The sequence below is a fragment of the Kogia breviceps genome, chromosome 7 (assembly GCF_026419965.1).
Source record: "Kogia breviceps isolate mKogBre1 chromosome 7, mKogBre1 haplotype 1, whole genome shotgun sequence".
In the NCBI taxonomy this organism is placed as follows: Eukaryota; Metazoa; Chordata; class Mammalia; order Artiodactyla; family Physeteridae; genus Kogia; species Kogia breviceps.
Window position 1 is genome coordinate 77,045,110 of NC_081316.1, and position 22,963 is coordinate 77,068,072.

Sequence of the window (22,963 nt, forward strand, 5' to 3'; positions counted from 1 at the left end):
CACATTTGTAGTTTGAAAAGATTACTCTGGCAGCAGGGAACAATGGATTGGAAGGGAGCCAAGGCACATTCAGGAGGCCAGTTAGGAGGTCTCAGACATTTGCCTGTAAAATGGGAATAATGATACTATCTCATAAGTTGTTGCCATGATTCAATGAGAGACTGCATTTTAAGTATTTATTCTGGTGCCTGGTGCATGGTAAAGGCTCACTAAATGTCGTTATTCTTACTTTTGTTGGTTCTCTTCAGGGAGCAGATCTTTCTATTTCATGCCTGCTCCTGTGAGATGGGGTGGGAGAATGCAGTGGTGGTAGTTTCTAGGGTGGAAAACGTGGTTTGTACTAAGTCACAACGTCGAGGCCAGGACCCAGGATGCCTGAAGGCCCGACGGGAATGGCTTGAGAGTATGACAGATTCACAAAGAAAACCGGGTTCCAGTTGCTCCCGGAGTCATGCTGGAGAGAGCCTGAGTGTTGGCTGAGAAAAACGTGCTTTCTGCCGGGTGTTCCGAAGAGCAGGTGTAGGGCTCGCACTCGCGTGCAGTCGCGCGGAGGCGGGGACCCTCGCCACTCCTCAGCCCCAGGGTGACCCGCAGGCATCCACCAAGCCCTGCTTCCCTGGCTCGAATGCGCGGGTCCTGGGCCCGCGGGCAGAGGGCGCAGGGAGGAGGGAGGGTCCCCGGAAGGCCGACTCCGGCCGGCCCGCAGGGGCTGCCCCCTCCCCAATCACGTGGGCCTGGTGGGTGGGGACCGATCTGAAGTTGGAGAAATCCCTAGCAATCCAACTTCGGAGCGCGCCGCCGGTCCTCCGGAGCCGGGGCTTTGGGCGCTAGAGCTCCAGTAGGGGCGCGAAAGTGGGAACTGGTGAAGCCGAGCAGCGGCGCAGGCAGCAGGACTCGGGGCATGGCCCGGCTGTCGGTAATCCCAGGGTCGGCCACGGCATGGACAGGTGAGCGGGGACCAGGAGGTGGCGGCGGCTGCTGTGGGAGAGGCCGCTCCTGCGTTGGGCTCCCCACACCTCATCTCGGTCCCGGGGATGCAGGGCACCCACAACGCGAAGAACCGGTTGGGTAAAGCTGCCGCGGTAGACCTTGGCGCTCGGAGTCAGTCTCGCTAGCGCCACTCCTCCTCTCCCGCCTTGTGCCCCAGAAGGGTGGTGCGGGGGTGGGCAGCGGCCCGGGACCCTGGCAAGCAGCGCGCAGGTTGGGGGCGCTGTGAGGGCCCCGCCCCCTGCGTGTACACTGGCTGCTCCCAGTGACGTCACGCTCGGCTATAAAAAAAAGCGGCGCGCGGCTCTCGCGGCGCTGAAGAAGCTCGAGGCTGAGGGCTGCTGGGGATCCGGGAGCGACCGGGACGCTGGGCCGCGGGCGCCTCAGCGATGTTTTACTCAGGACTCCTCACCGAGGGCGGCCGCAAGGAGACGGACAGGCGGGAGGGGGCGTCGCTGCGGCAGCAGCGCCGGATGAAGCAGGCCGTGCAGTTCATCCACAAGGACTCGGCCGACCTGCTGCCCTTGGACGGCCTCAAGAAGCTGGGCTCGTCCAAGGACACGGTGAGCCCCCGCGGCCGCGCCCGCCTCGGGGTCCCCGCGCGCGGCGGCCCATCACCTTCGCGCTGTGAGGTCTCCCGGGGCCCGCCCTTTGCAGCTTTCACTGAGTCAGCGTCCGGGCCCCCGCCGGCCGCTGTCGGCTGTCTCGCTGTTGCTGTTTCGGATTCCTCTCCATCCAGCATCCCCCTGCTTTAGTTTCTCTCGGGATTCCGTCGTAGCTTTTCCAGCTCGCCCTCCTTTCAGCGCAGCTTCCTCCCTTCGTATCTCTCCTCTGGAGTACAAGAGACCCAGTCCTACCTTCTTGCCCTCAGGTCCCCTTTCCTTCCCATTTTTCGCAGTACCGAGTTTGATTGCTTGGGGCTTGAGCCTCGCAGCCAGGGTACCTCCCGCTGCCTCCCAGGCTGCTTGGCAGGGCCCGTGACCCAGACAGAGGTGACTCCTAAGTGGTGTGAGAAGGAGAGAACGAAACGGGAAGGGGGCTTTCTGGGCAGTCACCACATCCAGATCCACTTGACTTTTGTTGAATCCATTTCCCCCCTATGCAAAATCTACTTCTTCGTTTGATTTTGGTCTCATCTACCTATGACCTTCCAACAGGAGGGCGGGGGTCGGGGAGAGAAAAAGGATGGATCTTGAAGGTTTCCTGAACCCCAAACCTCTCTTCGTCATCTTCCTCTCCTGCTACTCCACCCCCAAAGAGTGGATAGAGGGAGGAGGCCAGGCTGCTCCAGCTGATCAACCGGCTAATGTGTGGAGCTGGAGCTGGGGCTGGCACAGTCTTTTTTTCTAGCAGGGTTGTTCTTGGCATTAAGCTGTGACGAAGTGAGAGAGTGGCATGGACGTATATACACTACCAAACGTAGGGTGGACTGCTAGTGGGAAGCAGCCGCATGGCACAGGGAGATCAGCTAGGTGGTTTGTGACCACCTAGAGGGGTGGGATAGGGAGAGTGGGAGGGAGGGAGATGCAAGAGGGAAGAGATATAGGAACATATGTATATGTATAACTGATTCACTTTGTTGTAAAGCAGAAACTAACACACCATTGTAAAGCACTTATACTCCAATAAAGATGTTAAAAAAAAGAAGAAGAAGAAGAAGAAGGAAAACCTCCAGGACTGGAGGTCTGAGTTCAAAAACCGTACTGTCCTCTTTCTATAGGAGGGATCCTATGGAGGCCTAAGGGTTACTAGTTTAAAGAACTGTATCTGACTCTTATATTTAAGTCACTGGACCAAATTGATGTTTAGCTTTGTAGTTTTATCTGGAATTTTCTTGTAGTTTAACTTGTTTTCTTGAATTTCACGATCACTTTATTCATCTAGGCAATAATTTATGAAGCTTTACTTAAATGTCTTTTAAATGAAGTAGATGCTGTTTAATTTTTCCAGTATTTTTTGAGCTTTTGGAATGTTTAATTTGTCAGGGAAGGGGGATGTCAGCCTGGGCCATTGAAATTGCCATTTCCTGCCACAAGTTGGGTATGGAGGGCAGAGCTGCTGAATCTACTTCTTCTTCTTCTTCTTTTAATCAACTCTAATGACACATAGATCCCAAGATCAGATTTGCCCTCCCCCATTGTGATAGAGAATTATTTTTAGTTATTTATTGTACAGGGGATGTCTACTCAGTTATCCTGCTCTGTTTTTTAAAAGGTATTTTACCTGCACAAGCCACATGATAGTTAATCTGATTCATGCTAACTCAGATTGGTGAGTGACTGAAATGTATTCCTAGAAAAGCGATAACTGTCTTTCTTCCCTCCTTTCACTTTACTACAGTCTAGATTCATTTAGCAAATCAGGTTCAAGTCTTCTTACCTTCAGGCCACAATAATCCTAGTTCCTGGAAGCCTCAGCCAATAAACAGTAATAGGAAAATAAGTACAATGTGGAATTTTTTTCCCCTTCATTCTGGATTTAAGATATGATTGACATTTGGTTGTCCTGGGATGTCAAGGAGTTTCCTAGCCCTGAGGAACTGCCTCTCCATTCTTCTGCCTAGCATTCTTTATACTGCTTCATCCTGTGTAGGAAGAACTCCATCTGCTTTTCTGACTCCAGTCTGTCTTAGTTAGGCCACACAGGAGCTAATAGCATAGAACATAGGCACTAGGCTGGAAGGAAGAAGCTTCCTCAAAAAGCAGGTTATTGGGCTTCCCTGGTGGCGCAGTGGTTGAGAGTCCGCCTGCCGATGCAAGGGACACAGGTTCGTGCCCCAGCCCGGGAAGATCCCACATTCCACGGAGAGGCTGGGCCCGTGAGCCATGGCCGTTGAGCCTGCGCGTCTGGAGCCTGTGCTCCGCGACGGGAGAGGCCACAACAGTGAGAGGCCCACGTACCGCAAAAAAAACCCAAAAAAACAAAAAACAAAAAAAGAAGAAGCAGGTTATTGCCGTGGATGTGACACACATCAGTTCATCAGTTTATTGTAGACCCTGAACCATGATTCACAATTTCTCTCCCCTGCCTCCCCCCACTGCCATGGGTTGATGTCCCTCTCTCACTGCTCTCACACCTATAATGTGCAAGTGATTGCGCAGAAGAGCTAGAACAGGTCACAGATGCCAAGGCAGACTGAGATAGGGCTAGGAGAGCTCTGAGTACTGGGGTGAGGTGGCATGCTTAAGCTTTCTTGGAACTTATGCTGCTGGATCAGGATAATCTTAGAAATAACCTTAGAAGTACTATATCACTTCACTTTATGGATATATCTGGTAGTATAGATCAGTGCTGACTCAGTGTTCTCTCACCAGAGTGAAATTTTTGAGGATACAAAAATTGACTGTATAAATCTATAGTACAAACTCAATAAAAGAGGGACAAGAAAAGGGAAGGGATGGCACCAGAGGGAGATAGGGGGGAAAGGACAAATTAGTTTTAATTGATTCTGGGGTTTGTGCCAGTGAGAAGATTGTGGGTTGCTTTCCTCATACTAGTGACCTATATTAGAATTATACTGCTGAGTTTTCTGAATTATCTACCTTTTACCATGCTGTTTCTGTAACATTCACTATTTGAATCCAGCCTGCCAACTTTTTTTGGATTGGCAAAGAGCATCCATAGGCAGTCAAATGTGTTCTTGTTCTCTTGACCCTAGGGAGGTGCCTTTGCCCTTTTCCTGTTTGTGTGTAGTTGGCTGCTACAAAGTCTACTGTGGAAATTAATTTTATTCCTTATTTCTGGCTGTCTTTATCTTGTGCTCTTTTTTGTGTATTAGATTAAGAATCAAAATCAGAGATATGAGTGAGTAATATTTCATTTATTATTATTTTTCAAGTTGATGAGGGTAGAGAAAAAAATCACTCTTGAAGTTTTGCGTATTCTAATTTCTTTTGTTTTAGCTACCAGGTTCATAAATGTTCTTCTCATTGAGGTAAGGACTTTTTAATTTTTTTTTTTAGAACTTTTTAATTTTTAAAAACAGTCATATCATGAGATAATATGCTGTCTTTCCTATATGATAATATAACTGACCATCAGGCTATATCCTTAATTATTCAGCAATAGAAAGACAGTTTTGCTTTCCTATTTATGACTGATTCTGCTTCTAGCCAGATGCTTTAGCAAAACTCACTAGAATTAGGAGAAGACTGGGGGAAGGATGGTGTAACAGAGCAAAGCCAACTGACCAGGAAATGACTAGCCCTGTACTCTTAGTATCTGATCTACCTGATCAGAATTTCTGTCAATGAGGGCATCCCTGGGTGGTATTGTGTAGATAAGTTATATTCATAATGCCACAGGACATCCATAATGCTATAGGTTTTGGACCAGAGAACTTGGGAGTCTTAGAAGAGGAGCATGAAATACCAGTATAACATCAGGATCTAGTGCAAACTGAAGATTTCCAGAGCCATGATCAAATCCTAATTATAGCAAACATTATTTGAACACTTGCTATGTTCAAGACACAATGCTAGGTGCTAGGACCACAAAGAAGAAAACAGTTTTTCTTTTTACCTGTACAATGAGTTTATAGATTAGGGGGAAGGATAGGACTGATTAATTAATTTATTCCCCAAATATTTATTGAACACTTATTACATGTCAGGCATGATCTAGGTATTGAAGATATAGTAGTGAACCAAAACGGAGTTCCTGCCCTCATAGAACTTACATTCTTGTGGGGGGGGGAAGAAAGCAGAAAACAAATCAAGTAAATATATAATATATCAGGATGTAATCAGTGCTATGGAGAAAATAAACCAGGATAAGGGAACAGGGAGTGTAATGGCCAGGGTAGGATGGAGTAGAGCCCTGTTATTCTATCTAGGGTGGTCAGGGAAGGCCTGTCTGATAAGATTACATTATACAAGATATTGAAGGAAATGAGAGAGCAAAATATCTTGGAGAAGAATGTTCTAGGCAGAAGGAACAGCAAGTGCAAAGGCCTGATTTGTCAGTGTGCTTGATGTGATTAAAAAACTGTCAGAAGGCCATTGTGGCCAGAGCAAAGTGAGCAACAGGAGTGCGATAGGAGATAACATCAGAGAGATAGCGGGAGGCCAAACTACTTAGGGCCTCATAGATCATTGTACAGATATTTGACTTTTAATCTGATATGGGAAACTGGTGGAAAATTTTATGCAGGGGGTGACACGACATGACTTATTTCACAAAGTAGACTACTGTGTGGATTTCACTATAGAGGGCAAAAGTAGAAGCAGGGAGACTGTTAGATAGTAATCCAGGTGAAAGATGATGGTGGCTCAGAGCAGTGTGCAAGCAGTGAAGGGGACAAGAAAAGATCAGACTCCCAGGTTATTTTGAAGACAGAGTTGACAAGTTTAGTTGAGAGATTGGATTAAGGATCTGAAAGAAAGAGTAGTCAAGGATGACCTCAAGGTTTTTGATCTAGCAATTGGAAAAATAAAGTTTCTCATTTACTGAGATGGCTAAGAATACAAGAGGAGTGGGTTAGGGATAGGGAATAAGAATCAGGAATTTGATTCTTGAAGAAGTTAAGTTTGGGATGTCTATTAGCTATTCAATTGTAGATGTTGAATAGATAGTTCCATGAAAATGTAAGTAATATCACCGGGAAGCCTATGGTAGTTGTCAAGATATTATAGTCAATAAGCGCTAGAGGAGTTCAGTGGAAGCAGTGATTACTCTGGTCTGGTGTGACAATAGTGATGGTGACCAACATCTGACTAGAGTTTCATCATTCCCTGGTGAGTCAACTGACTGTGAGATTATATGGAGAGGAGGCTGCTTCGAGTGTGCCCTATAGAACCTCAGAGTAAGAACAACTTTACAGGTTATCTGGTTGAAGTCCCTGCTCTTGTTTGAGTCCTTTGTAATAAAAATGCAGTTTGCCATGGGCGGTTGAGAAACCACCATCTCACACCAGCAGGTAACAATCAGGAATAAGGCTGTTCTTTTTGAAATAACATGTCTGTTGGGTCATAAGGTAAAGGCAAAGAGAACACGGAAGTCCTGGGGCAATGTGACAAGACTGCCTTAGGTAGATTCCATGTGATTTTGAGCATCAGTAAACCTAAGGACAATCTGTCTGTGTTCCTGTGGTGTAGAAAGGGTCACGTGTTGTATATTTAGCTAGTAAATAAAGAAGAGAAGGCACAGATATTAGTGCCCTTTTAGACTTCCAAGACCAGACAGCGACGTGTATATTGGGCTTGAAGTGAGAGTCAGTCAGGAGCCCATGTCTGTCTACAAACTGTACATGAGGACGAAAGTGGAGTAAGATGATTTCATGCCCTTTTAAGAAAAAAATAGTGAATGGTAATCAGCTTCAATTTTAAGCCGAGCAAGAGAATTTAAAATACATATGTACACATACATATAATTATTAAAATTTGAGTGCTTACTTTATACCTGACATGGTATTAAATGCATCATACAAACCATCTCATTTCATCCTCACAAAAGCTCTGCAAGGTGGTTACTAACTTGAACTCAGCTCTGTCTGACTCCAAAGAATATATAGTTTAAACAATACTCTAAGTCAAGGGTTGGCAAACTTTTTCTGTAACAGAGCAGATAGTAATTGTTTTTGGCTTTGCAGGCCAGTCTCTGTCTCAACTACTCACCTCTGCTGTTGTAGTGCAAAACAGCCATAGGCAATACAAATGGGGCTGATTGTGTTCTTATGAAACTTTATTTACAGAAATGGGCAGCAGGCTGGGTTTGGCTTGTCGGCCATATTTGCTGACCCCTGTTTCTAAGTGGTTCTAGTTGTAGTTCTATTGGAAGCTAGAAACCTTGGGTTTCTCCTCTGAGAGTAAATACTACAAAGAAAGCAGACTTCTATAATTTCTCCTATTTTCCAGTCTGATCCATTCTGTGGACCACAGAAATACATTAGTTTGATTCTGTCTGGATTCAGTGCAGCATAGGTAAAGGGATTGAGAAGGTGGCCTTAGAAGTTTTCTCAAATCATGATTCTGTGGTATCCTGCAGTATAGCCTGTTTCTTCTCACCTCACTTTTCTTCCCACTTTACAGCCTGGTTAGAAGACATATTTAATCAGACTGGCTTCTAGATTGAGGAACGTAAGCTATGTCTACCTGGAATACAGCATTGCCCACTGTGCGCATTTCTTTCAGAAGCTCCCAATGGTGATAAAGGCAACACATTTTTGAGTTTGCCCGCTTAGGATTTAGATGCCTAAATGCTGGTTAGGGTTTAGCAGCCACACTGCAGGAACAGTAGAGAACCTGTGACTGCTTAGTGTTGCCTTGTTGAGCTAAAGCTTAAAGCAGGATCCACGTCAGGAAGATGACATAGCTATGTCCAAAAGGCCACCAGAGTACCTGCAGCACCTATCTAACTAATACTGTGTATCTTGAAGTACACCTGGAAAGTAGAAGATAGCCCTTGGAAAGGCAATATTTCAATAAACAAAAATAAACCACTTAAGCATATTTACAAAGCAACAGTCAAGGAATGGGAATGCAAGTAGTACAAACTATGTAATGTACCAGTACTGAAGGGATTCTGAAGGAAAGAACTGGATGATATTAATCAAGAAAGGCTCTTTGAAGAAGTAAAGGGTAGAGATTTATTCATTTGGTATTATGCTAAGAGCTGAGGATATAGCTGTGATCAAGACAATGAAGGTCCTTGCCCTTGTGAAATTAACACTCTAGTGGGGGAGTGAAATAATAAACAACTAGATAAACAAAATAATTCTGGACTTATAATTACTCTGAAAGGAATAGTGGGATATGTTAGTAACTAAAGAAGTGGAGTGCCTACTTTAAATAGTATGGTCAGGGAAGATGTTTTTGAGGAAGTGATATTTGAGCTGAGACTTGAAAGATGAGATCAAGCTACCTATTTGAAATATTAGGGGAAAACATTTCAGGCAGAGGGAATGGCAGGTGCAAGAGCATTAGAATTGGAAAGAGTTTTTGAGCAAGAAGATGTGGAGGAATAAAGGGTAGAGAGGTGTATGTATGGTATGTATGTGGAGGTTGGAAAGATAGGGATCAGATGGCACAGAGCCCTATAGACCGTGGTAGGAAGTTTGAATTTTGTCTGAAGAACATTGAGAAGCCATTGAAGGGTTTTTGAGTAAGGGAATGTATTATCTCACTTATATTTTTTAAATCTTACTCTGGTTGCTGTGTAGAGAATGATTTGGAGAAGGGTGAAGGAAGAGGTGGAAGACAAGTTGGGAGGCTGTTGTAGCACAGATAAGAGATGATGGTGGTTTGTATTAGATTGGAAGTAGTAAAGATGAGGAGAAGTAGATCGATACCAGATAAGTTTTGGAGGAAGTAGCAACAGTACAGATCTTCCTCGACCTATGACGGGGTTACATCCTGATAAACACATTGTAAGGTGAAAATATTGTTAAGTTGAAAATGCATTTAATATACCTAATCTACTGAACATCGTATTTTAGCCTAGCCTACCTTAAAAGTGCTCAGACACTTATATTACCCTACAGTTGGGCAAAATCATCTGACACTTTATTATTTTATAATAAAGTGTTGAATATCTCATCTAATTTATTGAATACCGTATAGAAAGTGAAAAAACAGAATGGTTGTATGGGTACAGAATAGTTGTAAGTGTATCAGTTGTTTGCCCTCGTGATCATGAGGCTAACTGGGAGCTGCAGCTTGCTGCCTCTGCCAGCATCATGAGAAAGTGTTGTGCTGCGTATCACCAGCCTGGGAAAGGATCAGAATTCAAAGTACAGTTTTTACTGAATGTGTATTACTTTAGCACCATCACAAAGTCGATAAATCATAAGTTGAACCACTGTACGTTGGGGACTATCTATACTTGGGATGGAAGTTTAGGAAAAGAAAAGAATCAAGAATGGATGGGCGTGTAGTGATGCCATTTTACCAGCTTGGTGTAAAGGGAATAATCCAGAATGTTAAAATAGAACAGGACTTTGGAGCTCAAACCCCTTTTCTTACTGATGAAGAAGGTGAGACTGAGAGAAAAGTAATGCTTAGAGAGATTATTGATTTGCCCAGGGTAGTATGTGATAAGTGGTCCTTTTGCTAAAGTAGAACGCCTTCGTGGAGGATTAAAGATAAGACTGCGAAGGAGGATGAATTAGTGGAATATCTTAAATGCTAAATTGAGTATTTTGTGTTTGATACAGCTGGCAAGGGAGCCACTGTAGGGGAAGGAGACCATGAACATAATGTTTTAGGAGATTATTTGAACTTAGCAATAACAGCAGAAATGGAGAGGAAACTACAAGGTGTTAAAGAGGTAGAATTTCACTCACCAAGATGGAGCATACTGGAGAAAGTACAAGTTTTGTGGGAAAGATCAGTGGGACAAGTTAAGTTTGAAAGTGCCTGTGGGGTGTCTAAGTGGAGAAGTTCAAAGAGGCAGTTGGTTCTGTGGGTCTGAAACTCAGAAGTGAGGGCTGGGCATGAGATGGAGTCATCATCATAAGGGTAGTAATTTATACAATGAAAGCAGATAAGATTGCCCTGAAAGGTTTTGTAGAGTGAGAAAGGGACCTAAGATAGAGCAACAAGGAACACTAACATTTAGGAAATGAGCAGAGGCAAAGGAGCCAATAAATGAGACAGATGCAGAATAGACAGAAAAGTGGTTTTAGAAGCCAGTGGAGGAGAGTTTCAAAAAAATGGAATGTTGAGTTTATTGAAGCATTGTTTCTAATGGCAAACATGTAGAAATAATCTACATGTGCATTAGTAGTTAAATAAACTGAGGTATGTTTGTACCACAGACTCATAGGTCTATAGATGATGTGCTATTTTAAAATGCAGAAAGTAGAGCAGATGTAAAAAAAAAAAAAGGTGCTAAGGTGGTTGGTTATAGGGTAAACTGACATTACATCCGCCTAAGTTACACTGTTGGTGTGTGCGTGTACGTGTGTGTGCACACATGTACGTGCATGTGCACACGTGTACACACACTTCAGTTTTGCATGATTTGGCAGACACTGTTAGTTGGCTAAATCATCACCCATTTTCAGCCCTTTTCTATCTACCTGACTCCTCTACACAGAAGCTAAATTCATCCAAACCCCCTTGCAGCTAGAAGTGGCTGTGGGAATTCTGACCAAGAAGATATAGGCAGAAGACTGCTGAGGGAACTTCTGGGAAACCTTTTGCTTTCCTGATAAAAAGGATAGATGGCACAGAGTCCCTTCCTCCTTCCTCCTTCCTTAGATGTGGATGTAATGCCTGGAGCTGGGGCACCCATCATATGACCATGAAGGAATAACATGAGGGCAGGGACTTCCCTGGTTGTCCAGTGGTTAAGACTCCACGCTTCCAGTGCAGAGGGTGCAGATTTGATCCTTGGTCAGGGAAGTAAGAGCCCATATGCCATGTGGTGCGACCAAAAAAAAAAAAATTAAAACAAACAAACATAAGGGCATAATTAAATGGCTACAGAAGAGCATCTCTGAGGTTCATATGAGTTTATTGGCTGCGAATTTTCAACTCCTGAACTATACTATGAAGACTTCTAGTTATAAAAATGAATGAAAAGAATTATATGTACTGACATAGAAAAATGCCTTTCATATATTAAACAAAAATTTAAAAATTTAGAAGAGTGTTATAGTATGTCCTGTTTTTATTTATGTTTGTAGATGTATTAAAATTTTCGGAAGGATATACTTCTAAATTTAATGGTTGTTCTTTGTAGGGAGTAGAACTGAGAAGGTTTGAAGGGTTACAGAGGCGTTCCCTTTTAATTGTATATACTTCAGTGACATTTGAATATTTTATATTGAAGATGTATTACGTTTGAACCTTTTTTGGGTTACTAAATAAAGGAATAGTCAGCAGGGCCAAACGCCCTAGAGAAGTCAAGTAAAATGAAGGCTGAAATATGTCTGTCAGATTTGGAAATTAGGAGATCGTTATTGGTGTTGTGGGATCAGAAGTGATTTCAGTGAAGAAAATATAGGATGTCAGGAAATAGAATAGTGATTTCGACTTTTTTTTTTTTTTTTTTTTTTTTTGCGGTACACGGGCCTCTCACTGTTGTGGCCTCTCCCGTTGCGGAGCACAGGCTCCGGACGCTCAGGCTCAGTGGCCATGGATCATGGGCCCAGCCGCTCTGCCGCATGTGGGATCTTCCCTGACCGGGGCACGAACCCGTGTCCCCTGCATCGGCAGGCGAACTCTCAACCACTGCGCCACCAGGGAAGCCCTTGACCTTTTTTTAAGACCGTTTAAGGCAGGGAGGGTTGTGATTAAGACGTGGCACTGAGGAGGCAGGGTCTGAGGGTTTGTAGAGGAGTTTTCTTCCCAATGTGTGAGAACTTTGCGTATGTTTATAGCCTGTGGAGAAAGGGTAGAGTAGGAAAATTCAAAGAGAAATGACTTCAAGGAAAGCGATTTCAGAACCTTCCTCCTTTGCCTGATCTGTCCAGTGATTATTAGACTCCTCTCAAGATTCAGAATAACCAGGTAAAGTGGTGTTGGGCAAGACCACTGTAGAAGGAAAGCCTCGAACTTTAGGTTATGAGGGCTTTGTTTAGATGGCCTTTGAAGTCCCTTCCAGTCTTCAGTTCCACAAATCCAGCTTATCTGAGTTGGTCATGCTAAGCATGGACCTGACAGAAACAAACACCTGCTTTAGTATGAATCTAGGCTTATTAGTGAGAGAGATAAGAATGAAGAATTTCTGTTTCTTTTGAGGAACAAAGCATTCTCCCAGGGTCCAATCAGGAAATCAGAGTTATCACTTCCTCCAGCTCCTTGTCAAGTTAAGAAGCTCTCATTTTCTTTTAAATGCCCCTCTCTCTCCTTTTCCCAAGAATACTAATTAAAAATCTGCCTTGCCAAGAATCAGTGTATTTTGGGAATCCATTTCTTCGCCTCACCAGGGTTACAGCAAGTCATGGCTCTGACTCCATTCTTCCTCAGAAATCTGTAATATGGTGGAAATGAAGACCTCCTGCACTTCTACCCCTTTCCTGGGGAAGGTTCTAGGCTCTGGGCTTCTAGGAGTAACTCTCTTCCCCCCCTAGAATTGGAATGCCATCTAGTATGTGTCACATAGAAACTTGGGGTTAGACTCCATCCTTTGAGGGATTTTCAATATTATTGTAAACTAGGAATAATATGCTTTTGTATGGAAATTTCTCAGGTCAAATGACTTTTAAGAGGTGGCTTACACTTTCTGGAGGCCACTTTGAGTAGAAACAATAGAGCATAGATATATCTGCCCTAGTAACTCTCCTAAGCTCTATCAAAGAGCAGACTTGATTTCATATTCCTCATTCTTCTTCCTAACCTTAGGTATCCTGGCACAGATATAAGGTCTAATTAAGTCCCCTGCTTCTTGGTCAGTTTCTGTCCCTTTTATACTCCACTCTTGGCCCATTGAAGAGAGTGGGAATGGATGACAAGCACATGGCAGGAGGAGCCTAATGCTCCTTGAGGTCCAGAGAATAACAGTAAGGATGTTTCCTCTGGGTTCTGCCAGGTTCTAAAGTGTGTCTCCTAAGAGGGTTATTCAGCAGGTATGAATCCCTGTCTTCCTACCTCATCCACCCATGGATAACTCAGCCCACAGGAGAGCCAAGTCACCAAGGCACATGTATTTGAGTCCAAAGAATAATACTGTGAGGGAGTGAGACTTGAAATAGAAGTACACAGAACTCCTGAAAACCAGTGCTAAGAAGGTTTCTTTGGCCTGTGAGAATTAGCTGCCCTTTCTATAAGTCCCCTGGAAAGATACATTTATTCCACATAGACTATGGCCACTTTCCTTCTGAAATGCCCTTGTAAGGGAAGGGAAAGCAGCAAGCCCAGGTAGTACAAATCACAAGGGTCCCTTAGTTCTGTTTAGCCATGGACTATCAGCCCTGTCCACCTTTCCCAGGGTCCCACATTGCTCTTTCATTCACTCAGGGTTGCCTACTGCAAACTGGTTTATAGTTCCTGCTCTGATAATACCCACGAAGTCCCTACTTGAAGGAAGAATGAATAAGAAGCAAAGGTAGAGCTCAGTTATGGGCAGCTGCTTCATTATTTCTGCAGCACCTGGGGGACAATGAGAGAAGGGGGAAATCACCTGTCATTAAGAAGCCTCTGCTTTCTGTTCCTCAAGCAACCTCATAACATTCTGCAGAGGCGCCTCATGGAAACCAACCTGTCAAAGCTCCGAAGCAGTCGTGTCCCTTGGGCCTCCAAGACCAACAAACTCAATCATGCCAAGTCTGAGGGGCTAAAGAAGTCTGAGGATGATGACATGATTTTGGTTTCTTGCCAGGTAATGTTCTGAGAATAGCTTTTCCAGGTTTTCTGGAGAATAGGATTTGGGCCCATTATCCCAATAATGGGGACCTCTCCTCCAAATTGTATAGAATGTGGGTCTTATCATGGAATTCATAAATGAGTTTTAAGTGGGGCACTCCATGCAACACTTGAGATATATGCAGTAATTTGTATGAATGTGCATCTTTATGGGAAAAAGGACTAAATGTTTCATCAGGTTTGCAAAGGAGTATGTGATACACACACACACACACACACACACACACACACACACACACAATTAAGAGCCACTTGGTGTATAGAATGAAATACCCAAAGTCCTTTGGGATCCTCTGTAAGCTCTAGATTCAGCAGGAAAAAGAACCCCTCAAAGGAGACTCAGTAATGGATAAAGATGGGACACTACCAACCCATAATTGTGAGGATGCTCTCCAACCCTGCCTTTCATATGACATCTGCTGCTTGCTCTTTGGATCTCCCTTCCCTTTTGCTTCTCTGGCTCCTATTGAACAGTATGTTTCCTCTCCACAGTGTGCTGGAAAGGATGTGAAAGCCTTGGTTGACACAGGCTGTCAATATAATCTCATCTCTTCAGCCTGTGTGGACAGACTGGGGTAAGTAGCCACTTGTGCTGGAAGTCAGATGCTAATACACTCTTTGCTTAAATTTATTTTGAAGTCAAGGCTTTCCATTAACTCCCACCAATTAAGTTTTAATCAAAGACCTTTGGGCTCCGGAATGAGAAAGTATGAGATCCTTGGCTCATTGCATGCCATGCCCTGATCCTGATTTGTGCCCTGCCCAGACAACAAGTTGGAAGGATCTGCCCTGGTGGTGTACCCGAGAGAAGTAAAATCAGGGATGTGGTTGGCCTTAGCTTACTTGGGGTCCTTCTGGAGGCCACACTGCCTGTCCCAAGAAGTATCAGTCAGATCGTGGAATAGAGCTGCTATTGCTGTTGGGCCTGAACCATCACAGGGGTGATTAATACCTTTCCTCTCTGCAAATAACAGGTAAAATCAGATCTTACTACTGCCCCTGCTGGGGACTGGGTGTGAAGCAGACACCTCATATATTGAATATCTTCAGTTCTCTAACAGCTGGAATTGGGTTCTCCCTCTTTTTTAGTCAGAGAAAGCCATTTTGTATCTTTCCTCCTTTTCACTCAATCTGTACTTTTATTTCCTTTCTTCTTCCTTCTCTTTCCTCCAAAGTACCATATGGTCCCTGAGGTCTAGCCCAGAATTGGGAGGATCAACCCAATATCCTTTTCCACTTCTCTAGCCCTAAGTACAGCAAAGCATTCCCCAGCCTAAATCTCTGTATTGAAACAATCACTAGGGTAGATATAATGGCCCATTTTAAGCTACTTTCAAAATATCCCTATTCTTAGGCAGGGCTTGCACAAGTCTTGATTTTTATAATCAGTGACCTCTGCCACATGTTCTGTTCCTTCTCATTTCTACCTTCTCCTCACCCCTCAACACAACTGTGACTCTTTGAAGCTGGCTCTATGGGTTTTGTGCCTTGCTGTTTGGGGCGGTGGATGGGGTGGGGTGGGGGTGGAGTCCAAGGACACAAGTGCTCCTATGAGAAGAATCCTGAGCTTTTTTATGTCGTGAAGAGATGAGCTGTAGTGCAACATGACGTTTCCAGAAAGACTAATAATGTCCTGGTGCATAATTAGGCAGAAGACTACTATGATTCCAGAGGAATGAATAACCATCTATAGAATTGCAATTATTTTTCTTTTGGATGGGCTATAACACAAAAAGAGAGGAAATGGAATAAAGCAGAAGTATTGGCACAGAAAGTCCATAATTAAGTATTTATCCACCAACTCATAATAGCTCGGTGCTAGCTGTTCCAATCAGCTTACATAACTGTGTGAAACCTTGGTACTGTTCTTTCCTTCCTCCCCTAGACAGACAAGTTAAATTAATTAGGACTTTCTCCACAATATGCCTTGCTGATGCCAATATCAATGCACTTAACAAATAAGTACCTGCCTCCACCATCCTTATGTCCTAAGACTAAATGATGAGGATAGACTGAAATAGACAAAGAGAAAATTAGACACTGAACAAAGCATCTTCTAAAATTAGGATTTACCTGCCCTCTCTGAGATCTGTTACCCACAGATGGATAAAAGGATATGTTAACTAAATTGCCTTGCGCATAGGTGGGGATGTTGAGATGCAGAAAAAGATTCTCTGAGTGTGTCAACTCTCATATTCCACCAGTGCAGATAGTGACATAGCTTTTTGAGAACAGGAGCTGAATCTTTAGTTTTTTATATCTCCTGGCATGTTTAGGATAAAGTGCTGAAACAAGAAGTGTAGACTAGCATTTTTTTTTTTGGTAAATTAACCCAGGAAATCTCTGGAAAATTCCAGCTATGTGTCAGAAGGTAGGCATTGCCAGATTCCACCAGAAACTTCTGCCAAGGGGATTCTGGTATTTCCTCTCTGGTGCAGACTCAAGGAGCATGTCAGATCTCACAAGCATGAAGGAGAGAAGCTTTCTCTACCCCGACATCTGAAAGTAGTGGGCCAGATTGAGCACCTAGTGATCACTCTGGGCTCCCTCCACCTGGACTGTCCAGCAGCCGTGGTTGGTGAGTAGAATGGGGGACTGGACCTATGGACCCCTAATTTAAACCCTCTCCTTCCTTCCACCAAACCCTCATGGGATTTTATGCCTGTAAATATTGACTTCTTCAAAATCCCATGTTTCCACTTTTTTGTACTATAAATCTTGTCCCAATTTTTGCCTTCTGAAGTACCAGATGGGCCTTGAACTACATTCAAGACATGTTGAGAATCACTCAGAGAATAAGAAAATTCAAGGGGTAAGAAAACAAACATTTCTGTGTGCCCCTGAGAGCTTTCTGTGGGCTAGTTGGAGGTAGAGGGCAAGATCCTCTTATTCCTTTGCCGTAAATCCCTTCATAATTTCCCACCAACTCCTATACTTTCCCTCATGTACTCTATTCTAGAGTATTCTAAGTTCCTGGTTTTTGTCCAAAGGCCTTTGTCCTTTAGAGTTAAAAAGATTTCAGTTTGAATCTTGACTCTATCACCTTTTAACTATAATGATTTGGGAAAATTACTTAATATAATAAATGCTCAACAGATGTTTATTGGATGGATGGAAGGAAGGAAGGAAGGAAGGTAGGTTGCATAGAACCTAATGGTGATAAGGCTGACTTCTAAACCAACATGAAAATGGTTAAATCTTAATTTTTTTTATTAGAGGACAATGAGAAAAACTTGTCCCTTGGCCTCCAGACTCTCCGATCCCTGAAGGTAGGATTGATTCTACATTCCCATTGGTACTTCTTCTCTGAGGCAAGGGTCCTCTTACATGGAGACCCCATAGTGGGATCATTGACAGTAACCAGTGATTCTCCTTTGTTTTCAGTGCATCATAAATTTGGATAAGCACCGGCTGATCCTGGGGAAGACAGACAAGCAAGAAATCCCTTTTGAGGAGACAGTTTCCTCGAATGAAGACAAGTGAGTGCCCAAATGGGTCAGGTCAAGTAAAACCCATTGGTCATTAGCTGGAGGGGTTCTCACGTAGGATATTGGGTTGTATCCTGCTTTTGACCTTCAGTCATACCACAAGTATACCCCTCCTCATCCCCAGAGTTCACAATCCCACAAAACTCTATAGCCCACATTTCAGAATGAGCAGTGATGATATGTATAGAGTGGTGGGGAAGATGCATAGCTTCTAAACTAAAATTGTACTTGCCTTCAGTCTAACTTCTTTGAATTTGGTATCATTTCTTTTATTTCTTTCTCATTTCAGCACTTCAGAAGCATGACTACAGCCTGCAGCATGTCTGCACGTGTGCACACATACCAGGTTGACAGATTAAGAAAACTGGGTTTGAACCAAATGCAGTAGCAACTTGCTTTGGACCAAGTCCTCCCCTCTAATAGAAGCTCCAGGGGTTCCTTCCCACCCAGACCTCTCTAGACTTTAGTCTGTGCTTAGAGATCTTGTCTGGTTATAGCCATTGTTTTTTACTCCTTTGATCACTTAATTTATAGACCTTTTTGACACTGCCAGGTCTCACTTGTGGCCTATTTCTCTGCTTCTTTAAGGAAATTGCTTTTATTAGTCAAGTATAGGGGCTGCCAGGTTCTACTTCTCCATAGATACACTTGCTTCTTTTCCTGTAGTTAAAGTGTATAATGAACAGGAATCTGATCTTTACCTCCTTTCAGCTATTTCAAAGAGATGCAGGGTACCTATGGCTCAGAATTAGAATTTCTTCTAATTCATTCATTGATTTCTCAAGTATGAATTAATCTGAAAGAGCCCAGAGAAATCATCTAGTCCAACCCTTTCATTTAAAAGTCCGGAGAGGCAATTGAATTGTCTAAGCTCATATACTGAGTCGGTGGCAGAGGGGACCTAGAATTCAGACCTGACAAGCCAAGGTCAAGGCCATGTTCATTCTCATTTTTTGCGTCAGGCCTTGAGAGGAGGATGAAGAGGTGAGGGTTTGTAAAAAGGCAGGGTAGGGGAAGGCTATGCTTTGCAGATGGATGCCAGAGGATCTGGGTAGCCCTCCCTCCTGTGTGCTAAGCCCACTAGAAGTCCCCTGACCCAAACTGTCACATTTAGGTGCTTATCTTGGTGCCTAAAAGCCATGGGTATAAAGATGAATGAGGTGGCTTCTCACCTTGAATGTCTTGGAGGGGAGGAGGAGGAAGGACTCACAGACAGAAGACATTAACCACTCTCTGAGATGGAACTGAAGGCTTCAGTAAATAATCTGGGCATCATTGTCAGATGTTGATAACCCCAAGATCCAGTCAGTATTTCTGCCTAGCCTGTTATTTGTCTGCATCAGACTCAAGTAGCTGGGAACAGGAGTGGAGAAAGGAGATGAAAAAACCCAGAGCAGGTCCAAAATAGAAGGATAGAATCAGTTGGTGGGAAAGCCTACCTAGGGAAACATTTCTGGGATGGGGGCCAGGAATGAAACTTCCTGGCAGGGAACTGATGGTTGGGAAGCTCTTCAGTTCTGTCCTGGTATAAGGAAAGAGGCAGGGCAGGAGCCTGCCCAAGAGTTCACAACTTTTTCTGACTCCTCAGTATTTCCTGACCCCTCTCAAAGAGGTCATGGGGTTTCTTGAAGCCTTTCTGTTGGGGTGTCAGTTGGGCACATAGATACCTGTAATGGAATCTCCCCTTCAGTTTGGTCAGAGATGTGCTCAGAGAAGTCAGAAAAATAGCCAGCTGTGGGTGTCCCTTTAAGAGATTCCCAAATCTACCCTTCGTTCATAGCAGCAGTTCCTCGAGTATTTAATGATCCTACTTCAAACTTTGCTAGATCCCACCAACAATCTTGTCTAGCATTAAGCTACTGTCTCTATCAAACAACTCTTTGGAACTCTGAATGCTTTCAGCTTTTCGGAAGCTCCCTAAAGACTAGGAACTTGGTGACGTGACCCCCATTTGAACAGCTAGGCAGCCATACTGTAGCTAGTTGTCACTGTGTCACCCCCAGGCCCTTCTTATCAGCCTCTACAGAGAAAGCAAGATGGAAAACTAAGCACAGCCACAGTAGGGGAGGCCACATCTGAAGCTCAGCAGGGGTGATCACATGTTACCAGCCTTCAGTGCCCCCTCAAACTACCCCCATTTTCTTACATGGGGGCACCTGCACCTTTCCACTGAGGCCTCTCCACTCTCCTCCCTTACCTATCATGGAACCACTTTGGCCTGCTTCTCATCCTAGGACTGAGTTGAAATACTTCACCTCTTCCCTAGTTGAAAGTTCCACTCTGAGCCTTGACTCTTGGCCACAAGTGAGGCATGTTAGAAGTTCCTTGGCCTGGTTTATCCTTATTTAGATTCCCTGTGGACCAAGTGAGACCAGGAATTCTCAGGTGCTAGAAAGATGCCACTGATTTTGACCCTTCAAGTTCAGTATTATATGGCATCAGGGGGTTGATCAGATGGCCTTTAGTGATCTTTCTGGCCTCTGAAAATCAGTCAGTGACTTTCCAGTTTTGGAATAGAGACAATTGGGGTGATCTGAGCTTATGGTATCATAATCTCACTCCATGCAGTCAGATCATTTGAATTCACTAACCGAATAATTGTGCTTTAAACCTCACGTTTGATAGAGGTACCTAAAGGTGTCTAAAGATAATCATAGGAAGTCTTGAGCTTCATTAATTTTCTTTAAATGATTCCAGGTTGATTACTCTGATAGCCCATATCTCCTTGATATTCATGAAGAAGCACTGGGTCCACTTTTTTGAGGTAGGCTAGCTAAGCAGGGAAGGTCAGTTCTTCCCAGAATCCTAGAAAATTCTCTCTGGTACCTATGATTGAGGGTGTGGGAAGAGAGTATCTACTCAGGTCACAGTTCTGAAGACAGGCGGTAGCAAGAAGTAACCCTGTAGAACTGTAACCCTCTCATTCCTTATTAGATGTCCAAATAAAATACAGGGAGTTTGAAAAATATTGTCTTTGTCATTTGGTACTTCTATGCCTGACTTATTTGAGGAAAAAATGTTTTCTGACTTTTCTATTTCCTTGCCCTGCACAGACCCCACCTGGTAAGATTTTCTATTCCCTAGCTCAGTGTCTATAGATGGGTTGCTTGTTATGTCAGCTGCCCTTACTCTTGTATAATAGAAATATCTTTCCAGGCTGGGCACATGGAGGAGACGAACTGGATTCCTCCCTCCTTCTGTTGCCAGGCCTCTGCATTGGCACTTTATCTGCTCAGTGTTTCTGGCTGTGTTGAGTTTATTTGTGAGATTAATGTAACAATAAAGTGAAATCTTCCCCTCTGTGTGCTTGTCTGACAAAGTCTTTGTGTCAGGTCCCCTGGAAGATGGCGGAGCCCAGGCATAGCCCAGCTGCATCTGTGTTTCTCTTAAAGGATCTTCTGAACACAAGGCTTTGTGGTCCTCATTTCCTCCATTGCTACTGGCCCTTTTGTTTCCTCTTACTGGCTGTATGTCCTTGGGCAAATTAGTGAACCTCTGTGAGCTTGGCTTTGTAATCTATAAAACAGAAGTGATAATAGTACTTATTTTACAGTATCAAATGAGATAACCTGTATAAAGTGGTTGGCTTATGTAGTCCCTCAAAGATTTAACTGTTTGTGAGAACAGTCTTTTATGGTGGATCCCCAGTGTGTGAGAGAACATTTACTTCTAGAAATTTTATTTACGAATTTACTTTTTATAAATAGATTTATTTATTTAGAGAGGAAATATTTATTTGGTTCAAACAAATAAGAGGTTTGGGAAGGGGAAGGGTTGAATGAACCTTAATATATAGTTAAAGTTAAGATCTAAATGACATTGCAAATAACTGCATTTTACAGATGATAGAAACTTACCTTTTAAGTGTTAATATTTTTAGTATTTAAACAGTGTAGTTATTAAATAGTCAACAAGAAACATTCTATACCTATGACAGTGGTTATCACAATCTAGAATTATGTTTCTACCACTACTCAGATGATATTACCATTCCACCTCAACAGGTTTTCTGTCTTACTTTCGTCCATTTATTCTAAATATAATAAATGTAAAAAGACTTAACCAATCTGACTCTTTAACAATGAGCAACAGAATCAAGATTCATAATCACCTTAATAGAATGAAACCGACAAAATTGTTTTAACAGAGTTTAAAAAATACATCCTGACTTCCATTTTTAAAGAATCTATTGTACTTGCACAGTGGGGGAGAACTTGGATTAACAGAAATTCCTGTGAAGATGATATTGGTGTTTAGTTGATTGCACATTCTCTATGTAGAAGTATCAAGGACTCTGTGTGTAGGAGATGTCATTTATAAGACAGAGATGTATATATAATCTGTGGAGCATCCAGAAAAGGGCAATGGTAAACTCATTATGGTCTTCAGAGTTGTCATGTGGAAAGTGTTCTTTCTGGCACCAGAAAGCAAGCATTTCCAATAGGTGGAGGTTGCAGAGAGGCATATCCTGACTCAGTTGGAGGGAAGCATCTACTTTAATCCAGGGACTATACTAATTTATACAAAGTCGCTAGTAGTGTTCACAATTTTGCAGAAGGAAAAGCTAAGTCTCAGAGTAGTATCAAGACACAATTGCTTAGCACAATTAAGTGGACTGTCTCTAAATTGTTTCACTGGGAGTGAAAGGTGGGATGATAATTTCCTAGCAATACTGGAGAGAGATTTCTGCATTGTGTGGAAGGTTAGATAAGGAGACTTCCAAAGTCATTTCTAATGCCAAAATTCTTTGGTTCTAGGACATATTTATTAAATGGCATTGTGAATCAAATGTAGTTTCTTTTTGACTCATTGCCATCACTACAAACATAGACTCATTAATTTGGACTGAAATTATGAGCTTTTTATGCAGCTTTGAAGAGTTGCGGGCTACTGTTCTCAATAAATCAGAAAGCAGAGACATACTAGTCTGTGTGTTATAGCTTGGACTCCTCTGTTAGCTGCTACTTCTTCCTTCCATTATCAGTGCATCCTAAGCTATGCTACTATCTTATTTTATGCTGACTTTTCTGGTCAGTGACCTACTGGCAGCTGTTTCTTACATGGTGTCAAGCATGTGGGCATTGTGACATCTATTTTCTCAGACACCTTTTTATTCAAGGGTTGTGGTGTGTTTCAGAAGACTGGGGCTGCCAGATGCCTGACCAGAATGGAGAAAAAGCT

The 22,963-nt window shown here is 43.2% G+C and overlaps 1 protein-coding gene across 1 annotated transcript; it reads left to right on the top strand.

Moving 5' to 3' along the window:
• The first annotated feature begins 1,256 nt into the window (after positions 1 to 1,256).
• NRIP3 (nuclear receptor interacting protein 3) lies at positions 1,257 to 21,084 on the top strand. The gene is made up of 7 exons (XM_059070137.2): positions 1,257 to 1,550; positions 14,089 to 14,250; positions 14,787 to 14,869; positions 16,733 to 16,872; positions 17,511 to 17,563; positions 17,679 to 17,773; positions 18,072 to 21,084. The coding sequence occupies exons 1-7, from the start codon at positions 1,377 to 1,379 to the stop codon at positions 18,085 to 18,087; spliced, it is 723 nt and encodes a 240-aa protein (XP_058926120.1). The 5' UTR covers positions 1,257 to 1,376; the 3' UTR covers positions 18,088 to 21,084.
• Positions 21,085 to 22,963: the final 1,879 nt, after the last annotated feature.